Genomic DNA, 20,626 nt, shown 5'->3' with positions numbered 1-20,626 from the left:
AAATATCTCAATTCAGCCAGTGAAAATCACTTCTCTGAATATTTTTGCTTTTTGTGTAGCTTTATGCACTTTGCTTCGGAGAGGTCAAGGGCATTGGATGTCCATGTGCAGTGAGAATGAAATTATTGTGTTGAATGTTTGTAAACCTGATTCTTATTATGCTGTATCTTGTGTTGCTTCCATTACCATCTTACTGTCTATAAAACTAGCACGGTTTTTAAGCATTTTTACATGTTATTCTCCCTCATTATTATAAACAAACCTTTTTTAATTAAGACATTTAATAATTTTTTAATCATCTACTAATAAGTAATAATTTAAAAAAACCCTTAAAGTGCCTTTGATTTGAATCTTAATAGCATAAATATCTGGGAAATGTGATATTTTGTAAATAAAAAAATTGTGATCTCTCAGCAAAAGTATGACTTTTTTTTTTATCTAACTCTTATCTTAGTAAATAAAAAATAGCATTAATTTTGTATGATCCCTCTTACTTTGGTAAGGTGTATGTGTAAACTTTTGACTGCAGTTGTAGCTCTAGATGAAAACAAAATGGTTAAAGAAGACCAAATACAGCCAGACCTGAACACAAACCACTTGATTACCCCAGCATTTCCCCCAGCTGTGATTTATCTTGTTTTTCTTACAACATCTGCAACGAAGTTTTCCCTTCAGATTTCTGCAGTTCAAGTTTTAGCATAATTTGCGAATCGGTTCAACTGATTCTTTACAAAGAATCGATTCACAAAACAATGATTAACGTTATGTTTTCGCCAATAGGACATCTCCCATTTGATTTGCTTTTTTGTGACTATTTTTCCAGTACTGCCGTGCGCTCACTTAAAAGTACACATTCTGTGACCTGGCCAAAAACAAAAGCATACATTTCAGACGGGCGTCCATGACATGCACTTTTACGCAGCTGCGCACTGCGTACGAGAGAGAGGCGCTTCCTCATAGCAGTAGAGTGAAAGAAGATTGTAGTCTGAAGACGTCGCGCATGAAGTTTTAAGATTTCGAGCTTGTGTTATTTTCTCTTATCAGCTGCTGGTGTCTCTTTCAGATGCGGCGACAGTTTATGGTGTATTAACAACGACAGATTAAACAATGGTAAGTTGTTTTGTCTTTGAAGCTTTACGTTTTTTTGTTTCGTTTTGAGCTGGATATGCCATTAGTTATTTAAATGTAAAAGATGCCCACGTGACGCCTGAAGATCTTTTAAAATAAAGCTGTTCAGGTCAAACTTTTAAAAGCAACTTTGTTAGGTAAATGCTGTCGACTTAATGTAAACACCGTTTAAACGCTTTTGTCTAAGAAGGTTTCGTTTCTCTCATCATACATATATATATATAACTTGTCACTTTGCATTATGAAAGTGAAATTATACACTGATTTTGGATACTATACAAAAGGGCCTAGTTGATTAGCATTGATTGCTCAAATGTTTTTTTTTTTTTTTTTTACAGTTTTTCCCCTTGTTAAAAGTCATTTCAATGTCATCCAGGTCTTTTAACCCTTATTGTCGTTGGCTTGAAATGACAACATGGCGCTTAGTGTTTAGCTAAAACACATATGAGAGGGGATTAAGTTTAGTTTCAAGGAAATTCCATATTTATCATAGAGTAGAAGTGGAGAGGAAGGAAGGGAAGGGAGGCAAAGAAAGGATGTAAAAGGAGATGTATCCTGTAGTCCTGTTCATATGCAAAGAGCGATGAAAAACTTATGCATTTCTGTTATAAGTTTTTGCTTGATCCTTTATGCTTCTACTATTTTAAAGATGAAGATTTCTATAGTATATCTCAGTATATTACAATTGTATTTATTTATGTGTACACATTTTTTTATAAAATCTTGTTTCCTCAAATTCCATAAAACTAAATCACAAATTTTGCTTTAACGTCCAAATATTTACATTTGTATTTATACACTGATATTTATTTATGTATACAATGTGTGGCCAATTTTGGTTTATTTTACGACAGTCTTGTTTTAAGTTTTCCTTTTCTATTCATAAAACTAGCTATATCACTGGTTTTGCTTTAGCATCCATATGTGGTTATTAGTGCTGTCAAACGATTAATCTAAATGAATCACATCCAAAATAACAGTTTTTGTTTACATAATATGTCTGTATACTGTGCATACTTATTATAAATAAATAAATACAAACACATGCATGTGTATATATATAAAAAAATAGTTGTCTATATATATATATTAAAATATATATAAAAAATATGAATATAATATAAATGTATAAACATAAATATTTTTACATTATGTAATAAATAAAGACCCACACATATAATGTAAACGAAAACTTTTTTATGCGCTTAATCACGAATCGTTTGACAGCATTAGTGGTTATTAATTTATTTTTACACCGCTTTTGGTTTAATAATGTATGAATTGTTTCTAGCACAAATGTAATCAGAATTCTTGAAATCAAAGATTGAAAATTATAAATTGGTCTATTATTAGATGGTAAATGTCTCTTTAAAATTTGTGCTAATATTTAAAAATGTATTGCTTGCTGCGCTACTGTAGAGTTTTAAATTCATGCAAAGCCTTCAGTGTCAACAGAACAATACATGGTTTTCTCCTTACTTGTAAAACATATTTATTTTGATAGTCTAAACACAATTATATAATAATCTTAGTTGCACTTTTTATATCCCTGTTGTTCCTGTTTATACTTGTGACTCATTTTTGAGAACTTCTGTTCTATTGTGTACATGAGATGGCATGAATAGTAAGTGGTATTTCCTGTAAAATGAATAATTTTATTTATCTACGATGGCCCCCTCATCAACTAAACCTTGAGTCACTCACATCCTTTGATGATAAAGAGAGGAATTAACATTCTGCTAATGTCAGGGAGGTCACAGTCTCTAAATGGATCTCATGATTTTTTGTGGATCTTAGCCATGTTGTATTTTTACAAAGGCCTCATTGTGGATTTTGATGCATTAGCTTGTAGAAAGGCACAGTGTCCTTGTCTCTCCCCTGCGCTGTTCAATCTTAAACTGTGAGAGAGCAGAGGCACTGTTCCAGAATTCCATTCCCAGTGCTTGTTGTCAACAGAACTCCAAGCCTATTATCATGGGACATGTCCAGGAAGTCTTCATTAGCACTTTTCGTGTTTAATCAGTCATTGATTGCTTTTCTCTTCTGTTAAACATTTCATATGACATTTTAGTCTCTCATAGGGGAAATCATGTTGCAGAAATGTATTGATGATAATGTATGTATTGTAAAGGATGTTTGCCAGTCATTCTGCATTTCCCAATAAATCTATTTCATCTGTCTCCAGGAGAATGGACAAAGCCGCCTCCGTCAGGCCCAGGAGGATGTGGAGGAAATCAAAGTTATCATGTTGGATAACATGAACAAGGCTGATGAGCGTGCGGGCAAACTCGGGGAGCTTGAGGACCGAGCTGATAAACTACTTGAACATGTTAGTTTATATTATCATCTTAATAGTATATATTATCATTTAATAAATAGAATTGAATTCATGCCTTTAAAACTGCTTGACAAAAATGCTACATGATATGGTTCTAAGATCTTATTTTACGGTTAGTTGAGAAATCTTATGACCATAAACTAGGTTTCTGGAATTTCAAGTGTTTCTAGGGAAAGCAAGGCCATGTCAAATTGGAATCTATTAATAATGTCTTGGTGGGGTGTACGGAAAAAAAAAAAAGTTAAATTACTTGTGAAATAGTGAAGCAGGCTGTTTGTGGAGTATATTCCCTGCAATCAGGCAAAAAGTTCACTTTGGTTTTGTGTTTTGTGTTGTGTTTTTTAGTTTTTAATTATATAAACATATTAAAAGTCCTATTGAAAGTCTTGGTTAGTCAAGTCACATTTGTTTATATAGAGCTTTATTTAATACATATTGTTTCAAAGCAGCTTCATAAAAATGAATAAAAACAACAATAAAAGGAGAAATAGTGTTACCCTGTAAAATTGGTCAGTTTTGAAGCAACAGCTCTACAGAGGACAACTGCGTTACGGTTCATCTCAGTTTAGTTTAATTCAGTTGGATAACTCTGTATCACAAGTTAAATATAAAATTATGAAATGAGTTCAATTCAGAATGCAATGTTATTATTCAGCTCAATTCAGTGCAATGTTGATATTACAACGTTTGTTTCATCCAGTTAAATTCCGATCAAATGTGTTTACTCTAACTGAGCCAGCTAAAGTCAACAGTTGCAAGAAACCAAAGCTCAAAAAGTCAGTTCTAATTCTGAAAAAACTCCACTTGTGTCATCAAATCTCTCTCTCTCTCTCTCTCTCTCTCTCTCTCTCTTAAAATAATTATTTTAATGATTATACTTATTTCTTTTCAGAGCGAAAAATTCTCCAAGACCTCGATTAAGGTGAAACAGAAGAAGCGTTGGGAAAATATGAAGTACAAAGTGATAATAGGAGCAGTTGTGGCTGCAGTGGTGCTTGCCATTATTGTGGCTGTGGCTGTGGCTGCGAGCGGTGGTGGTGGTGGTGGCAGTGAGGACAGTAAAAACACACCAAAAACAACACAATCCCCATGAGATGGCTAGGATATAAGTTGGCACAGAAGATGAATGAACATAAATTGTATTTGTAATTCCTCAAAAAAACACCTTGAAAATTACTTCTTAGTTCTCTTGTAAAAGTAAAGACAAGGACAGTTTCATAGATCTGTGAATATACAAGCTAAATCTGTGATGCTACTTTCTATCAAGATGATGCTAAAAAATAATGTGGTGAGTGATAAAAACGGTACCATGGTCTCATTATTATTTCTGCTTTCATTTTTCAATGGTAACACACATAGTATGTGGCATTAACGATAACAGTTTACATGCATTCTTGTTGGACTAAACATATTTTAGCCATATATATGTACATGATAAATCAGTGCCAGATGCAGGTTAAAGTGTAGCAGGGAAAATATGTTAGACTGTGTAGACTTTATCAGGGAGTAGAGCATTGGTTTTTAATTTTGTTCTTTAAAGAAAAAACTTTCTTGATTTTGTTTTTCATCAGTGAAAGGTGTGTGTGTCACAATTTCAACATTTTTCTGTGTTTGGCTTTTCTCATATTAGTTACAATATAATTATTACAATATAATGTAATATAATTATTACAGCCTTGGTACCCACAGCATTACATATTTTGAATGTATCCCTTGTATGACAGATCAATTTCTACAAAAGAGCTGATGTGTTTGATTGTGGAAACATACAAAATGTGCATTATTGGGAGAAATCCAGGACCTGATTTGGGGCACACATTCTGTGACTATGGCACATTTTTGCTAAAACGTATCTAAAGATTTGAAATGTATTATTAGTAGTAGTATTACCGTAACAGCCATAGAAAGTGAGGAGGGAAAATCCCCTTAGAATTCATATCTGTCAGGGGATTATTTTTGTGAATTTTTTTCAATGTCCACTACTTAAAATGTTTCACTTTGGTCCCCCCCAATCTTGAACAATTCCATCCTTTGCCATTACAGTGTAAAATCAGATTATTACTGTAAAAATAGTCATACATTGAGAATGTGCTGCTAAAACAGCTCTTTATGTATGTGTGAGTGTGCACATATATAAATAAATGTTCCTCATGTAAATATACCGTATCTGACATTTTTCTTTCTTCAGTGTCATATTTATTTCATAATGCTTGTTGAGTTTTTAAAATGAATTGGTGATTTCACAGTGACATCATGCAAGATGTTACGCAAGAGTCAAAATAGGAAGCAAGTTATGAGTACATTTTAAAGAAATAAAGCTAATTATGATTTTAAGGATAATAATAAAATATCGATTTAACAGTCTATAAGGTGAAACTAAAGGTTAGAAACAGTGAGATCAGTGGTTAGAAGGCAAAACTTGTTGAAGATTTTGTTGAAGAGCCCTTTTGTAATAAGAGGGGATGGACAGCAGAGAACCTATCAAGGAATACAGCTCGTAAGAAAAGTAAATAAAAATGTAATAAATAAATACAAACATTAATGTAATATGACCACGGTTTAGAACACAACAGGTCTACTTTTTTACTTAAATGATAATTATGCAAAACATTAAGATAAATGTATATATAAATGTATATAGAATAAAATGAATAACATGATCTGGAGACAACACCGTCAACAGTGCGTGCGTGACGCGCATTGTTACTGTTGTTATAGCAACGTCAACTAAACCAGAGCGCGCTTTCGGTTGCTACAATGAAAGGCTAGATAGTTTTCCATAAAAATTACAAACTTGTATTATGTAGTAATTCCCACCCAAAGAAGAACAAAAATGCCTCACGATGACCCCCGAGTGGAGTGGATTAAAAACTCAGTAGGTGTGATGTTTGACTTGCCTGATTCAGGCTGCTTTGAGGAGTTACTCAGTCGCGGTGATGGAGAGGAAGAGCAGAAAATCATACACTTTTTAAATGTAGTCACAGGGGAAGAGGCGCCCTCAGCCCTGTTTTTCTTCAAGAATATACGAGAAGAAGAGGTTGAAGTGGAAATTCCCGTTGGTACGTTTTCCTGTCATCGTAAATGTAATGTATCTGTTACTATTCACAATTTAAGTTACATTACCGTTTCTAACGGCTTTGGCGTGCCTGAGATCTGAAGTTCAAAAGTTAAATATATCACTTTGCTCACTTATTAATAAGAAGTCTTAAAGGGTAAGTTCACCGAAAAATTCTAATTATGTCATTATTAACCTACCCTCATGTTGTTCCAATCTTCGGAACACAGTTTAAGATAGATTTAAGTTAGTCCGAGAGCTCTCAGTCCCTCCATTGAAGCTGTGTGTACGGTATACTGTCCATGTCCAGAAAGGTAATAAAAACATCTTCAAAGTAGTCCATGTGACATCAGAGGGTCCTTTAGAATTATTTGAAGCATCAAAAATACATTTTGGTCAAAAATAGCAAAAACTACGACTTTATTCAGCATTGTCTTCTCTTCCATGTTTGTTGTGAGCGAGTTCAAAACAAAGCAGTTTTGTGATATCCGGTTCGCGAATGAATCATTCCACATAACCAGATCTTTCTTGAACCAGTTCACCAAATCGAAGTGAATCGTTTGAAACAGTTCTCGTCTCTAATAAGCATTAATCCACAAATGACTTAAGCTGTTAACTTTTTTAATGTGGCTGACACTCCCTCTGAGTTCAAACAAACCAATATCCCGGAGTAATTAATTTACTCAAACAGTACACTGACTGAACTGCTGTGAAGAGAGAACTGAAGATGAACACCGAGCCGAGACAGATAATGAACAAAAGATTGACTCGTTCTCGAGTCAAGAACGTTTCTGTCAGACGTCCGATTCAAGAATCGAGGAGCTGATGATACTGCGCAAGTGTGATTCAATGTGAAGCAGACCGACACCAGAGCGTTTGAACCGAACTGGTTCTTTTGTGATTTATCTGAACTGATACTGTGCTAATGTTATGAGCGCAGTTAAACCGAAGGCTTGAATCAAGGGCAATCATCGCCAGTGACATCATTACGTTGAGTGCAAAAGAACCGGTGAACCGTTTTCTTCAACCATTTTAATTGAATCGGAATGTCCAGAAGAATCGGTTCGTGGAAAAAACTGAACTTCCCATCACTACTGGTGATCCAGAAACTGATGCAACCACTTATCTAGTGGATGCAACCGATTCTTGACTCGAGAACGAGTCAATCTTTCGTTCGTTATCTGTCTCGGTTTGAACTCAGAGGGAGTGTCAGCCACATTAAAAAGTTAACAGCTTAAGTCATTTGTGGATTAATGCTTATTAGAGACAAGAACTATTTCAAACGATTCAGTTCGATTTGGTGAACTGGTTCACAAAGTTCGCAAACTGGATATCACTAAACTGCTGTGTTTTGAAATCGCTCACAACAAACATGGAAGAGAAGACAATGCTGAATAAAGTCGTAGTTTTTGCAATTGGGTTCTAACGGACCCTCTGATGTCACGTGGACTACTTTGAAGATGTTTTTATTACCTTTCTGGACATGGACAGTATACCATACATACGTTTTCAATGGAAAAGGGTCTTACGGGTTTGGAACAACAAAAAGTTATGAAGTTATTAATGACATAATTTTCATTTTTCGGTGAACTAACCCTTTAAGGAAGGCCTAATATGTCAAATAAAGTTAAATTAAAATAAATGTATGCATTTAGCAGACGCTTTTATCCAAAGCGACTTACAGTATAAATAACAAAACGGTACCAAGTCATTAACGATTTTGAAAATAAAATTATTTCCCTGTCTAGAAAATGTCTTGGAGAGAAGTCCGTCTGTTTTGTCTGAAGGTTCCCTCATCTCAAACAGAGAGATAACCTCTGCTGACAGTGAGTGTGATTCCTAAATGGTTAATATTATCAATATGATAAATGCAAATTGCTCAAAGTTACAAATTGTTCTTGTTTATTTTTCTATTTTTCTTTACAATTGTTTACACTCGACTGAAGAGAACAGAAATGATCAAAACAGACAAATCCAGGATTCCTCAAACATAGAAGACTCTCAGAGTCAGGATCCTGCAGTTGAGAGTCTGTCCGAAGAAACAAAAGGAAATAGACCACCTCCCAATGTAATTCTCAGTTTATTAATTATGTCTACTATTTATTTTACACATTAATGAAACAGAATGGTAAATAATCAAGACTGTAGGTGAATTTTTTAATAATGCTTTGACAAATTGTATTTTTATTGTTTTGATGAAAAGATTGAGGTTCAGGTTGTGTACCACGTGGAGCTTCATGTGGACGTGAACAATATCCCACAGAGGTTTGAAAAATACAATGTCCTCTACTTCCTGAGAAACACCAGTGGTAGGTGGAGTGGAGTGTGTGTGTATGTTTTAACATTTCTTTGCACATTTAACTGATGTGTCTGGTGTTTTACTCTATCCAGAAACTATCACTGAACCTGCAGATATAAATGAGGCTAATAATTTGATGCCCAAACTTATTGAGTTTGGCATGATGAATGACCATCCCTTGATGATGCTTGGAGGGCTTTTCAACCATGTGCGTGACTAAACATCACATTCCCATATAAAAGGCTGATCATTAATTATGCTATGGAAGTGTGTATCTTTATTGATTTGTTTCTTTGCAGGTGTACATCCCTCTTCTCTCCGTGTATCAGCTGAGGCTCACTGATGGTGGCTATCACGGTGTTGCTGGCTCTCAAGAGAGTGACGCAGTGTGTGAGACAACAGGAGATGAGAAACAGCAGCCTGCAGAATCCCGTGGGGCTTTTGAAGTCCGAGATGATCTGCTCCACAGCACACATAAATTCTTGCAGGTCATAAACCAAACCCTACAGCAGCTTGAAGGTATTATATTTTCCCTTTCAGAGTCCAAAAAATGTATACTATATATATACACATACACATAAACACTACTATTAAACAGTTTGGGGTCTTTTTTGAGTATTTAAAGAGTCCCTTATGTTCACCAAGACTGAATGTACTTGTACATTTGTACATTCTACATTCTACAATACATTCTACAATACTGTGAAATATTATTACAATTAAAAATAGCTGTTTTTTAACATATTTTCAAATGTAAATTATTCCTGTGATGGCAAACCAGAAGTTTCAACAGCCATTACACCGGTCTTCAGTGTCACATGATCTTTCAGAAATAATGTTGATTTTGTGCTCCAGAAACATTTCTGATTATTAAAAATGTTAAAACGGTTGTTCTTCTACATATTTTGATCTCTACGTTATAGGTGAATTTAAATTGCACATTCCAGACATGGATTTGGAGGGTGGAGTGGAGATTCTCTTGTCTAATCCAGGAATGGTGGAGAAACTAGAGCAGTGTGTGATGAATTGGCACACACAAATCACAATTGTCATTGAAGAACAGAAAAGAAAGAAACCACAGGTTTGTGAGATTTAGATGAATTAATCATGATCAGATTCTAGTTGTTATGTTGTTGTTATGTCTTTATTCAGTAGATTGGTGATGGGCAACCCAAACAGAACATTGAAATAATTGACTTATTGCTCTTTTTCTTCTAAAGGGACCCGGTCCTTTGGCAGAAATTGAGTTCTGGCGTGAACGTGTTGCTGTCTTCAGTAGTTTGAGTGAGCAGCTGAACCTGCAAGTGGTGAAGAAGATTCTGGACGTGATGACCCGTGCCGACTCATTCATAATGCAGGAACTGGAAAAGACCACGGCTGAGCTTAGCAAATACCATGAGGAGTCTGTCAATAATGTACAATTCCTCACCACAATGGAGAGACACTTCAGGGTGAGGAGGAACCATGATTAGAGTTGAAAAGAAATATCAAGTTTATTTATAATACCAGTTGCTTTAAAGCAGCTTTACCGTAAAAACATTTAGTCATCTCCATATCGAATCTATATGTTGTTATTCTTTTTCTTGTGGAAAAGATCAGCAAATAATGACTGAATTTGTTGATGTCAGCATAACAACAAGGCTCATAAATACAGTGTTTCTCATCAGTGTTTTATTATTTACAGAACCTTGTCACAGGACTGGATTTCAAAGTGGTCTTGGACACTATTCCTGAACTGATGAATGGGCTGCGTATGATCTGGATATTATCCAGGCATTACAACACAGATGAGCGTTTGGAATCTCTGATGGAACGCATTGCCTGGGAACTGTCTGAACGGGTTGCACGAGTCGTGAATGTCCGTGTTCTGTTTAAGTGAGTAAGCAAAATCTGTTAAAGTAGCTCAAACTACAAGCCAGCAGTCACATACACAAAAATATGAAAATGTTGCAGGTAGCATTTGAGTTTGAAATGAATTATGTTGGGGTAAATATAGTAAAAAAAAATAAGGATTATACTTTTATTAAATGTTTAATCAATTTAGGAGTTTCAGACACAAAAAAATATTAAATGGAAATGATTGTAAGCACCACATTCATTAATATTATGCAGAGACAAGAGGGTGGTGGCCAAAGCCAAGGCTCAGGATGGAAAGCAAGTCCTGGATCAGTGGAAGGCCAGTTATTTTGAGGTCCGTGCACGGATTGAGAAATCAGACCGAGATCCCCGCTGGGAATTTGATCGCAAAAAGCTGTTTGAAAAAACAGACTACATGGCTTCAATCTGTCAAGACTTGTATAATATCTTGCAGGTAAACCAAATCAGATCAAGTGTATTTCATTTAATAGCTTTCTATTTTACATTAAGAAAGAAATATTCCTCACTGACAGTAACTTTCTCCCAAATTAATAATGACTTTTTAGACTCTGGATGAGTTCTACATTATTTTTGGACCGGAGTTAAAAGCAGTGACGGGTGATCCAAAGCGAATAGATGAGGTTTTACACCGTGTAAACTGCCTCGTCGAACCCATTGAGGACGTTTCCTTTGACCCTTTTGACATCCGCAAAATGAGCAATTGGAAAATGGCCATGCAAGAATTTAGGACGGAAGTTCAGGTACAACTTTGTGACAACAACCTAATTTTTCTTTTTTTTCTTTTTTTTTTGCTGATATTTATGCTGTATTCATTGGTATCTATTGTTTAAGGCAATTGAAAGAGAGGCCATCCATTTCATCAATTACTCCTTCAAGACGTTGCGTTCCTCATCGGCAGCCTTTGACCTGCTGCTGAAATTTAAACACATCCGCTCCAGAGATGCCATCAACAATCAGTTGATGAAGAAGTTTAACGATATTCTTGCTCAGTACTGCAAAGAGGTACCTCACAACCTTAAAACCTTTGCAGGACATGTTTGATTTAAATGTTGACGTGGTGATAAAGAGATTCCATTTCTTTCTATTCTCATGTGTCTTCTTTGGAATTGTTGTTGCATAGATGGACCTTCTAAATGACCTGTTCATGAAGCTCAAAGATAACCCACCTCTCAATAAGAATAATCCTCCTGTGGCAGGAGCCATTATTTGGGAGCGTTTCCTGCTAGACCGCATGAGATACCCCATTAGACGTTTCAAGGAGGCACGTGAAATGATGGACAGTGAAGAGGGCAAAGCAGTAAGTCCTTGTTTTGCTTAAATAAAGTTTTTGGTACTAGAATGATGAGGTAAGTGGAAAAAAAAACAATAATGAATGAATGATGCATTTACATAGTGTTTTATTGTGTATTACTGTACAACCAAAGCGCTTTACAGTGAGGGGGGTCTCTCCTTAACCACCAGCATCATTAAAAAAAAAAGTGCAGCATTATTAAAAAAGTATTTTTTTTTTTCAGTTTGCTCTGTAAAAATTGTGAATTTAAAATCTTTAAATTCATTCCCTTTAAAACAACTAGTATTGTGTCCAACTAGTATTTTCATATAAGATTCAAGTTTTAAAACACGCCCTAAGACCCCTGCATTCTGTTCCAAGAGTGTGACTTACTGTAAGAGCAATGTAGTTTTCATGTACTGTAAATGCCTCCTAAAAAGCCTGTCCAATCAGGGGCAGGTGATCCCAAAACCGTCATCATTATTCAGGACTTAGTATTCAGGATTACAACAACCCACCTTCAAGCAATCCATGACCTCTCCAACCTGTATGAATGAAAATGTCCTGACTGTTTTTTTTTTTTTTTCATTCTGCAGGTGGTATCCAAATTCTTAGAGGTGGCTATGCGTATGAGGGACTATGAATTGGAGCTGTTTAACCAGTGGAAAATAGAGACTAATCAGACTCTCTCCCTCCTGATGAAGAGAAGTGTGCTGATCATGGTCAACAGTCCTGGGGCTGTCTGTGTAGACTCCACACAGCTCAGTACAGTACGTTGCAGTGCTAAGGAAAGCTATCTGTCAGCTGTGAGACAAAGATGGCAGTGAAATATATAATGGGCATTACAATATTAAATGCCTAGACAAGTAATCTCAGTGTCTATGTTCCCTCTGCCTCGAAGCTAACATGTACATAAAACCGTGCTTTGATGACATTAATGTTATTACGTGTGAATATGGCTGTGATTGCAGGCTGCTCAGGGGTCAGAGAAGGCATTGGAAAAGGATGTGTGCTACTCTGTCAATTTTGCTCCTGAACTGCAGGAGATCATATCTGAGACCAAGTATCTGGATCACTTGGGCATCTTAACACCAAGTGAGGCACAAAATGTCGCTCTGCAGGAAGACAAGTTTCTGAGGTACTCTCCCTAACTTTTTACTTAAAAAATGTTGACATTTGACCAAAATAGACATCCTTGAAATATTTCTTGAAGTGTTTTGAGCTTTTTTTGTTTTGCATGCAGGCACATAAAAGGACTGAAGAAGTTAGTAAACCGTTACCATTCTCTGATGGACAACCTAAATGATGCTGAGTTCTCACTAATGGCTGATCAGGTGCAGGAACTGAGGCGAGAGCTAAGCTTTGGGTGCAGAAGAGTCAACTGGAATTTTCTAGGTAAGTTACACAGGGGGTACCAGTTATTTTTGCATACCCCATAAAAATGTTTGTTGTTGCTATTTTTTGTAGTTCTGAAAGTTCTAACTGATGTAATTTCATAAAATTAACTTTATTTACACTTGTTTTACAGGTATACCACAATTCATCCAACGTGGAAACCAGGCAGCTTCCAAATTTGAGTCCCTTGTGAACCAAATTCAGAAGAATGAACGAGACATTGACGATAAACTTAAATCCATTGAATCTGCAAACCTTTTCAAATTCCCAGTGGCAGATAAAAACGGATACCTACCAGGTTAAGAGTGTTTTATAGTCATTCAAAATACATCCCATAAGCGGACACATCAGGTGCAAAGTGGCAATGTGTTATCTGTCTGTTGTTCCAGGAATTAAGGACTTCTGTGACTTCATTGAGTGTGAGAGGGCAAAGGCAATGAACCTTCTTGTGAATAAGTATGCAGCTATCAGTCCACTCCTCACCAAGATAGAGAGTCTGATTATGGGGACCAGCACTGGCAAATCCAAACGCATGGCTCAATTCTACGCTTATTGGGAACGCAAGATCTTTGATTCACTTAGCAAGATGGTGCTTCAGTAGGTTTACTTGATTGTTTCTCATATTGCATTTACATTGACGGTCTCATGCTCTTTTATGCTTACCATTACCATTGTCTTTTAGCAATATTCAAGCTTTTAACACCGCACTGATGGGCACTACTCCACTCTTCCAAATCGACACCATCCTAGCTGCACCTGAGATTTCTCTGCTTCCCAAGAGCAGTGAGGTGTACAAGCTTATTAGACAGTGTGTTGGTGACTGTGTGGAGAGCACCAGGGTATGTTGACATTGAACTACATTTACAGAGAAAATGCAGCTCTAAGGGGATGATGTATTTTTGCAGGCCCTCTCAGACATTATCGACACCCTGGTTCCCTCAACAAAAACTCAAAAGGATTTTTCCATAGGCTTTTGGATACTTTAATAAAATAAGCTCTATGTTCAACAAAAGATTAGGATTCTTACATGTTTTGTTCATCATGATAATCTTCACAAATGAACTCAAAATTTATGCCTAAATGCCTAAATTACAACAGAGTTAAAGAGCTAAACATAGGCTGTATGTGACCCCTGGACCACAAAACCAGTCTTAAGTCGCTGTGGTATATTTGTAACAGTAGGCAAAAACATGTTGAATGGGTCAAAATTATTAATTTTTTCTTTTATGCCAAAAAATCATTAGGATATTAAGTAAAGATCATGTTCCATGAAGATATTTTGTGAATTTCCTAGTGTAAATATATCAAAACTTTTTGATTAGTTATTTTTAGTTATATTAGTTATAGATTATTAATATGCATTGCTAAGAACTTCATTTGGACAATATTAAAGGCTGGTGTACTATTTTACTATCCCAATAAACTATACATCAATGGAAAGCTTATTTAATCAGAAAATTTGACCCTTATGACTGGTTTTGTGGTCCAAGGTCACATATATGAACTACACTGTGATTGCAACATCACCTCCACAAAGCTTTCAACAATTGTTTTTGCAAAAAAATAAATGTCTCTTAAAAAGCTTGAATTAGAATAGTTTCTAAGAACCTGGTTATAAACACAACAAGGCTGTGAAAGCAGACTAGTTAGATGAGTTTTCCTATTCAGTGTGATCCCTGTACCTGAAAACCTACTAGCCAAATTTATCCAATTGTTAGCAATATTTTTCAAGACAATTAAAGGCTTTAAAAATCGTGAGGGTGTATTACTGCTGTATCTTATGTCATGGAATAAAAGGTGAAAATACATTAAGCTTGTATTAACCTTAAGCATTTTTTTAGGAATTTAAACCCATTAAAAACCCAGTGACTTTGGGATGATGAAACTGAAAGTGCTTAAAAAATAAATAATAGATAATAATTCAGTTTTTTGCCTGTAAAAATGCATCATCCCTGCAGCAGTCCATACTCTATTGTGCAATTGGAAAGCAAATATTTTCACATATGTTGTACAGATTTAGTGCAATGTAGATAATAGGTTACTTTTTTCTTTAGCTGTTTGTTCGCTGGATGCATGGCAGTTGTGTCCAATGCCCTCCACAGAATGTGGATGGTGAAGACAAACCATTCGTCTTCACTTTTTACAGTGAAGTATGCCAGCTTCCACAAATAAATGAGCAAGCCACAGCAGTCTCCCAAACAATGCAGCGTCTGCTTAATGGAATCAGTGCCTACCTCAAAACCTGGATGAGCTATCGCTCTCTCTGGAAACTTGACAAGGCTATTGTTATGGAGAAGTTTGCAGCCAAGAGGCCCTCATGTGTGATGTATGATGAGAAGTTTCAGTTTTATGTCAGGGTCAGCAATGAGGTGGCAAAGCAGCCTTTGGTGAAGCATGAACACATAATCAGACTGAACCTGGAGCCACTGGCCCGTGCCGTCCAGGAGAACGCTCAAGCATGGATCACTTCTCTGGGAAGGCTGCTCAATGACTCTGCCCGAGAGGAGCTTTTCAACTTGCGCAATGAGTTGTTGGTGAGGACAAATGTTGCACTGTTTTAAATGTTATCTTTGCTTCAACTAAGGATCGTGTAAGTGCAATGTTGTGAGGCAGCCTGTTTTTAAATAATACATTTACTGTGAACAGAAATTGTCAGATAATTTGAAGAGGAGCCCAAATACCTTGGAGGACCTGAAATTTGTTCTGGGCACAATTACAGACATTAGAGATATGTCTCTCTTGGTGGAGATGAGAATCAGTGATATTCAAGAGAGATACAGGACCTTGAGCATGTACAACGTGGAGGTGAGTAAACTTAAGCCAATCAGATGTCCGTTGTTTCCTTTAGGCCTACACCATTTTTTTATGAAAGATGATAAAATGTGCTTTAATTGATCCAATTTGTGCCAGTCAAGTCACTAAAATCAAAACTCAAGTCAGTAAAACTTTATTTTGTTTTTGGAAGAAGTCTCTTATGCTCACCAATGCTATATTTATTTGATCAAAAAACTGAAAAACTATTTTTTAAATGAAATATTCATATATATAACTGTTTTATGTGAATTTATTTTAAAATTCTATTTATTCTTTGGCAAAGCTGAATTTTCAGCATCCATTGCTCCATTCTTCAGTGTCACATTATTTTTTCAGAAATTATTATAACATGCTGATTTAGTGCTCAGGTAATATTTCGTATTATTTTCAGTGTTGAAAACAGTTGTGCTGCTTAACGTTCCCCTATTATGGGTTATGAAAGGTTCATATTTTGGTTTTGGGAGTCCCCAACAACAGGTTGACATGCATGCAAGATCAAAAAATGCTTACATTTTCTTACAGTATGCATTAATTTTTTACCTTACTTGCTCAACGACTCCCAAACAATTTGCTCAACGAAACCCCCCCTTTTGCGTTACACTATCTGCGGTGATAGGTTTTATAATGCAGCCTTTGTGAACACAGTTCTCCTTTGTGTACAGCCATTACAGTGGAAACAGCTATTTTTACCTTCCAAAAGTGGCAAAGAATGAATTTGCATTTTCATTCAAACCAACCCGAAAATCAAGTTTTCCCAGGTCTGCGTGTGGAACAAGTGGGCGGGCAATGTGCGAGTGTTTCATGTTGACGTCATGACGTTGAGAGTCGACTCTTTCTCCCGAGAGACAATAACTTTCAGATTTAAAACTTTAGATTTAAAACTTTGCAGGATGTTTTCATTCACTTTGAGCTGTGTATGAAAGTTAATTTTCAAAAATCCATATGGGGCACTTTAATATTTTTATGGAAACCCTGGTAACATTTTTTTTCAGGATTCTTTAAGGAACAGACAGTTTAACAAAAACATAATTTATTTTAAAATAGAAAGCTTTTGACATTATGAATGTCGGTACCCTCACTTTTGATCTATTTAATGTATCCTTGCCTAATACAATAATACATTTGATCTGCTTTATAATTCAAGACTACAGAAGAGGAGGTGCAGCTGTCTGCAAACATCTTCATTTTGTGGAGTGAACTTTTTAAAGAGTCTAGACGGGTTGACCGCAGCCTGGCAAAAGTGAAAAAGACCTTTGCAGAGGTAGTACAGATCATTTACCAATCAAGTTATATTACTGTTGAGAAGCAACATATTTGATCTTTGATTTCTAAATGTTCCACTTCCACTGTTCCATTCAGATCACTCTAAACCATATTGAGGAGTATAAACAGGAGCTCTCCATATTTGCAGAGAGCTTCAACATGCATGGGCCTGGAGCTGTGGGAGATGATCTAGAGAAAGGCAAGAGTACTATCCTAATGGGTTTTGTTTTTCATATCATGTTTTTCATAATACCAACCTAGTATTACATAACTTTTGTTTTTGTACTCTTATAGGTTTGAAGATCATGGCTACCTATGAGACGGAGCTGGATAAGGTTGAGGCAAGCCGTCAGAAACTGGCTAAAGCTGAGAAACTGTTCAATTTGCCCATCACTATGTACCCAGAGCTTCTCAATGTACAAAAGGAGATGAAGGGCCTGAGACAGATCTATGAGATTTATAAAAGCCAGAAGGTTAGAATGACAATATATTATATAAACTTTGACTATGTTGTTTAAATGTTCTGAGGAGTTGTGACACCAATATGTGTATATTCATCAGGAGGCTAAAGCAGAGTGGTCACAGACCCTTTGGGTGAATCTGGACATAAAGCTCCTGCAGGAAGGTATAGAGGGACTTATCAAGAGCTTGCGGAAGCTGCCAAAGGATGTAAGAGCTCTTCCTGTATCTTTCTTCCTGGAGGGACGCATGAAGGAATTTAAAGAGTCAATCCCTCTTCTCTTGGACCTAAAAAATGAGGCTCTCAGGGCCAGGTAAATACTTTGAAGATTTTGTTTTACAATGTTTCAACTTAAAGTAACATGTCTCTGCCTTAAGGGATCTTCAAAAAGTTAGCTTAATCTAAGATAAACACTAGCAATTCGTAAATGCATTAGGAGACTCAAGTGCTCACTTGGTTTCTGCAGGCACTGGAAAGATCTAATGGAGAGGACAGGCACCAGCTTTGAGATGAACCCAAATACCTTCACTCTGGAGAACATGTTCTCCATGGAGCTGCACAAATATGGCAATGTCATCAGTGAAATCGTCACCTCAGCTGTGAAGGAGCTTGGCATTGAGAAGGTTAGAAATCTCATTAATAATGAAATTCAACTGCACTTCTTATTATAGCAATGGCTTGAATTCCAACACCAAAATGTTAAAACATAACCTAAATATTTTGTCATTCCAAACCCATGCGTTCCTTTCTTGTTTGGAACATAAAAGAAGATGGTATAGAAGGAAAAATAACAACGTGAGGGTAAATAAATGTAAATGATGAGAGATTACAGATTATGCTTGTGTGCATTTTTACAGGGAGTTAAAGAAGTGGAGGCAACTTGGGAAACTATGAAATTTAGTGTGCAGCGGTTTTTAAAAGGCACACAGGAGCATGGTTTCATTCTTGGTGCTGTGGACGACATTCTTCAGCGCCTGGATGATGATGCTATGAACCTGCAGAGTATGGCAGGCAGCCACTATGTTGGTCCCTTCCTGGCCACTGTACAGCAGTGGGAGAAGAATCTATCACTCATCAGTGAGATCATTGAGGTCAGTGGAAACCATCATTGCCAACAAAAACTTGACTTTACAACTACACTGGCTCACATTCATATTTCTTTACTTTTATTCTGAAATGTATAGGTATGGATGTTAGTACAGCAAAAATGGATGTACCTGGAAAGCATCTTCATTGGAGGTGACATTCGCTCTCAGTTACCTGAGGAAGCCAAAAAATTTGACAATATTGACAAAATGTTCAAAAAAGTAAGGTTCTGCACCACCAACAAATACGTAACCCTGTTTTTGAAAAGAATGTTAATCCCTTCTCCTCTTTTGAATACCCCCAGATAATGACCGACGCAGTGAAGGACCCTGCCATTAAGAGATGCTGTCTGGTTCCTAACCGTCTGGCAGATCTGCAGAACCTGAGCGATGGTTTGGAGAGGTGTCAAAAGAGTCTTAATGATTATCTGGATTCCAAGCGGAACGCTTTCCCACGTTTTTTCTTCATTTCTGACGATGAGCTGCTCAGTATTCTCGGCAGCAGTGAGCCTACTTGTGTGCAGGAGCACATGATCAAGGTACTTTTGTGTACTAAAGAAAAGCATCACTTTAAAGTGAAGTGTGAAGTAAATATTCGCCCTTACAGGGAATGATGCCCATGCATTTCATTTCTAAAATTATTTTAAATGTATACTGTATTTTAAAACAGTAAAATGGCAGACTTCCTAGTGGAATCAGTGCTGCATTATTCAAAAGCAATCAAGTTACCCCTTCCATCACCATTACCGTTGTACTATTCACAGTCAACCTTGATTAGTTTCCATGAGCTAAACTGTCAAATAATGTGAAGTACAGGGATAGACAAGTTGACCCATTCCAAGTACAATAAAGAAAAAAAAAATAGACACCTTACTATAATTTAAGCTTCCTCGCCCTTGTATTAAAATCATTTAAGTTAACTGAATTCTGGTCCAAAATTAACAGCTATTCCATAAATGAAACAATTATCCTATTTTTCCTCATCCACAGATGTATGACAACATAGCAGCATTGCGTTTTGATACGGGAATGAATGGAGAGATGGTGGCAAGTGCAATGGTTTCTGCCGAGGGGGAGGTGATGGAGCTCAAACAGACTGTACCTGCAGAGGGCCGTGTGGAAGACTGGATGACTGGAGTGCTGCTGGAGATGAGGAGAACCAACAGACTCATCACCAAAGAAGCTATTTACTTCTACAACCACCGAAAGACTAGGTGAGGATATGCACTAAACCAACATGAGTCAGTGCTATCATTCAAAATTTCTGAATGAACTTGCTTGTCTGTCTGATTGAAAAAATTTGTGGAAATTGTATTATGTTGCCTTCTACCTGCCCGTCAGGGTGGACTGGATGCTTGACTACCAGGGAATGGTGGTGCTGGCGGCAAACCAGGTGTGGTGGACCTGGGAGGTAGAAGACGTCTTCAAAAGGATGAGTCAAGGAGAAAAGCAGGCATTGAAACAGTATGCAAAGAAAATGCACAAGCAGATCGATGACCTGGTGAGGCGCATCACACAACCCTTAAAGAAGAACGACAGAAAGAAAATCAACACTGTGCTCATTATTGATGTCCATGCTAGGGACATTGTGGACACTTTTGTCAGGGATAGGTAATATACAAAGACTGTACAGTCATGTAT

General features: G+C 36.6%; 2 protein-coding genes across 3 annotated transcripts in view; both read left to right on the top strand.

Moving 5' to 3' along the window:
• The first annotated feature begins 847 nt into the window (after positions 1–847).
• LOC113049044 (vesicle-associated membrane protein 5) lies at positions 848–5,625 on the top strand. Its single transcript, XM_026211068.1, has 3 exons — positions 848–1,110; positions 3,314–3,457; positions 4,359–5,625. Exons 1-3 carry the CDS (start codon positions 1,108–1,110, stop codon positions 4,557–4,559), a joined length of 348 nt encoding a protein of 115 aa, XP_026066853.1. The 5' UTR covers positions 848–1,107; the 3' UTR covers positions 4,560–5,625.
• Positions 5,626–6,204: 579 nt separating this feature from the next.
• Positions 6,205–20,626, top strand: part of dnah10 (dynein axonemal heavy chain 10) — a 33,135-nt gene continuing 18,713 nt past the window's right edge. For both annotated transcript variants that reach the window (XM_026211065.1, XM_026211066.1), the window contains exons 1-31: positions 6,205–6,525; positions 8,270–8,347; positions 8,468–8,589; positions 8,725–8,830; positions 8,913–9,028; positions 9,120–9,339; positions 9,744–9,901; positions 10,041–10,271; positions 10,505–10,695; positions 10,933–11,131; positions 11,244–11,438; positions 11,530–11,700; positions 11,819–11,995; positions 12,565–12,738; positions 12,940–13,106; positions 13,212–13,363; positions 13,497–13,661; positions 13,753–13,960; positions 14,046–14,202; positions 15,418–15,897; positions 16,010–16,168; positions 17,322–17,438; positions 17,537–17,639; positions 17,735–17,913; positions 18,002–18,213; positions 18,367–18,523; positions 18,758–18,991; positions 19,085–19,207; positions 19,291–19,524; positions 19,976–20,199; positions 20,327–20,596. In XM_026211065.1, the coding sequence (XP_026066850.1) occupies positions 6,300–6,525; positions 8,270–8,347; positions 8,468–8,589; positions 8,725–8,830; positions 8,913–9,028; positions 9,120–9,339; positions 9,744–9,901; positions 10,041–10,271; positions 10,505–10,695; positions 10,933–11,131; positions 11,244–11,438; positions 11,530–11,700; positions 11,819–11,995; positions 12,565–12,738; positions 12,940–13,106; positions 13,212–13,363; positions 13,497–13,661; positions 13,753–13,960; positions 14,046–14,202; positions 15,418–15,897; positions 16,010–16,168; positions 17,322–17,438; positions 17,537–17,639; positions 17,735–17,913; positions 18,002–18,213; positions 18,367–18,523; positions 18,758–18,991; positions 19,085–19,207; positions 19,291–19,524; positions 19,976–20,199; positions 20,327–20,596 (5,705 nt within the window). In that variant the 5' untranslated portion in view covers positions 6,205–6,299. The remainder of the gene's footprint in view (positions 6,526–8,269; positions 8,348–8,467; positions 8,590–8,724; positions 8,831–8,912; positions 9,029–9,119; positions 9,340–9,743; positions 9,902–10,040; positions 10,272–10,504; positions 10,696–10,932; positions 11,132–11,243; positions 11,439–11,529; positions 11,701–11,818; positions 11,996–12,564; positions 12,739–12,939; positions 13,107–13,211; positions 13,364–13,496; positions 13,662–13,752; positions 13,961–14,045; positions 14,203–15,417; positions 15,898–16,009; positions 16,169–17,321; positions 17,439–17,536; positions 17,640–17,734; positions 17,914–18,001; positions 18,214–18,366; positions 18,524–18,757; positions 18,992–19,084; positions 19,208–19,290; positions 19,525–19,975; positions 20,200–20,326; positions 20,597–20,626) is intronic.

The sequence above is a fragment of the Carassius auratus genome, chromosome 30 (genome assembly GCF_003368295.1).
Source record: "Carassius auratus strain Wakin chromosome 30, ASM336829v1, whole genome shotgun sequence".
NCBI classification, from domain to species: domain Eukaryota; kingdom Metazoa; phylum Chordata; class Actinopteri; order Cypriniformes; family Cyprinidae; genus Carassius; species Carassius auratus.
The sequence above is the reverse complement of the archived record's forward strand: the minus strand, read 5'-3'. Positions and strand labels throughout refer to the sequence as shown.

Bases quoted from the DNA above. Each gene is read 5' to 3' on its own strand.
- LOC113049044 (XM_026211068.1), top strand. The intron at 3,458-4,358 runs GTTAGTTTATAT...ATTTCTTTTCAG, and splicing joins CTGATAAACTACTTGAACAT to AGCGAAAAATTCTCCAAGAC.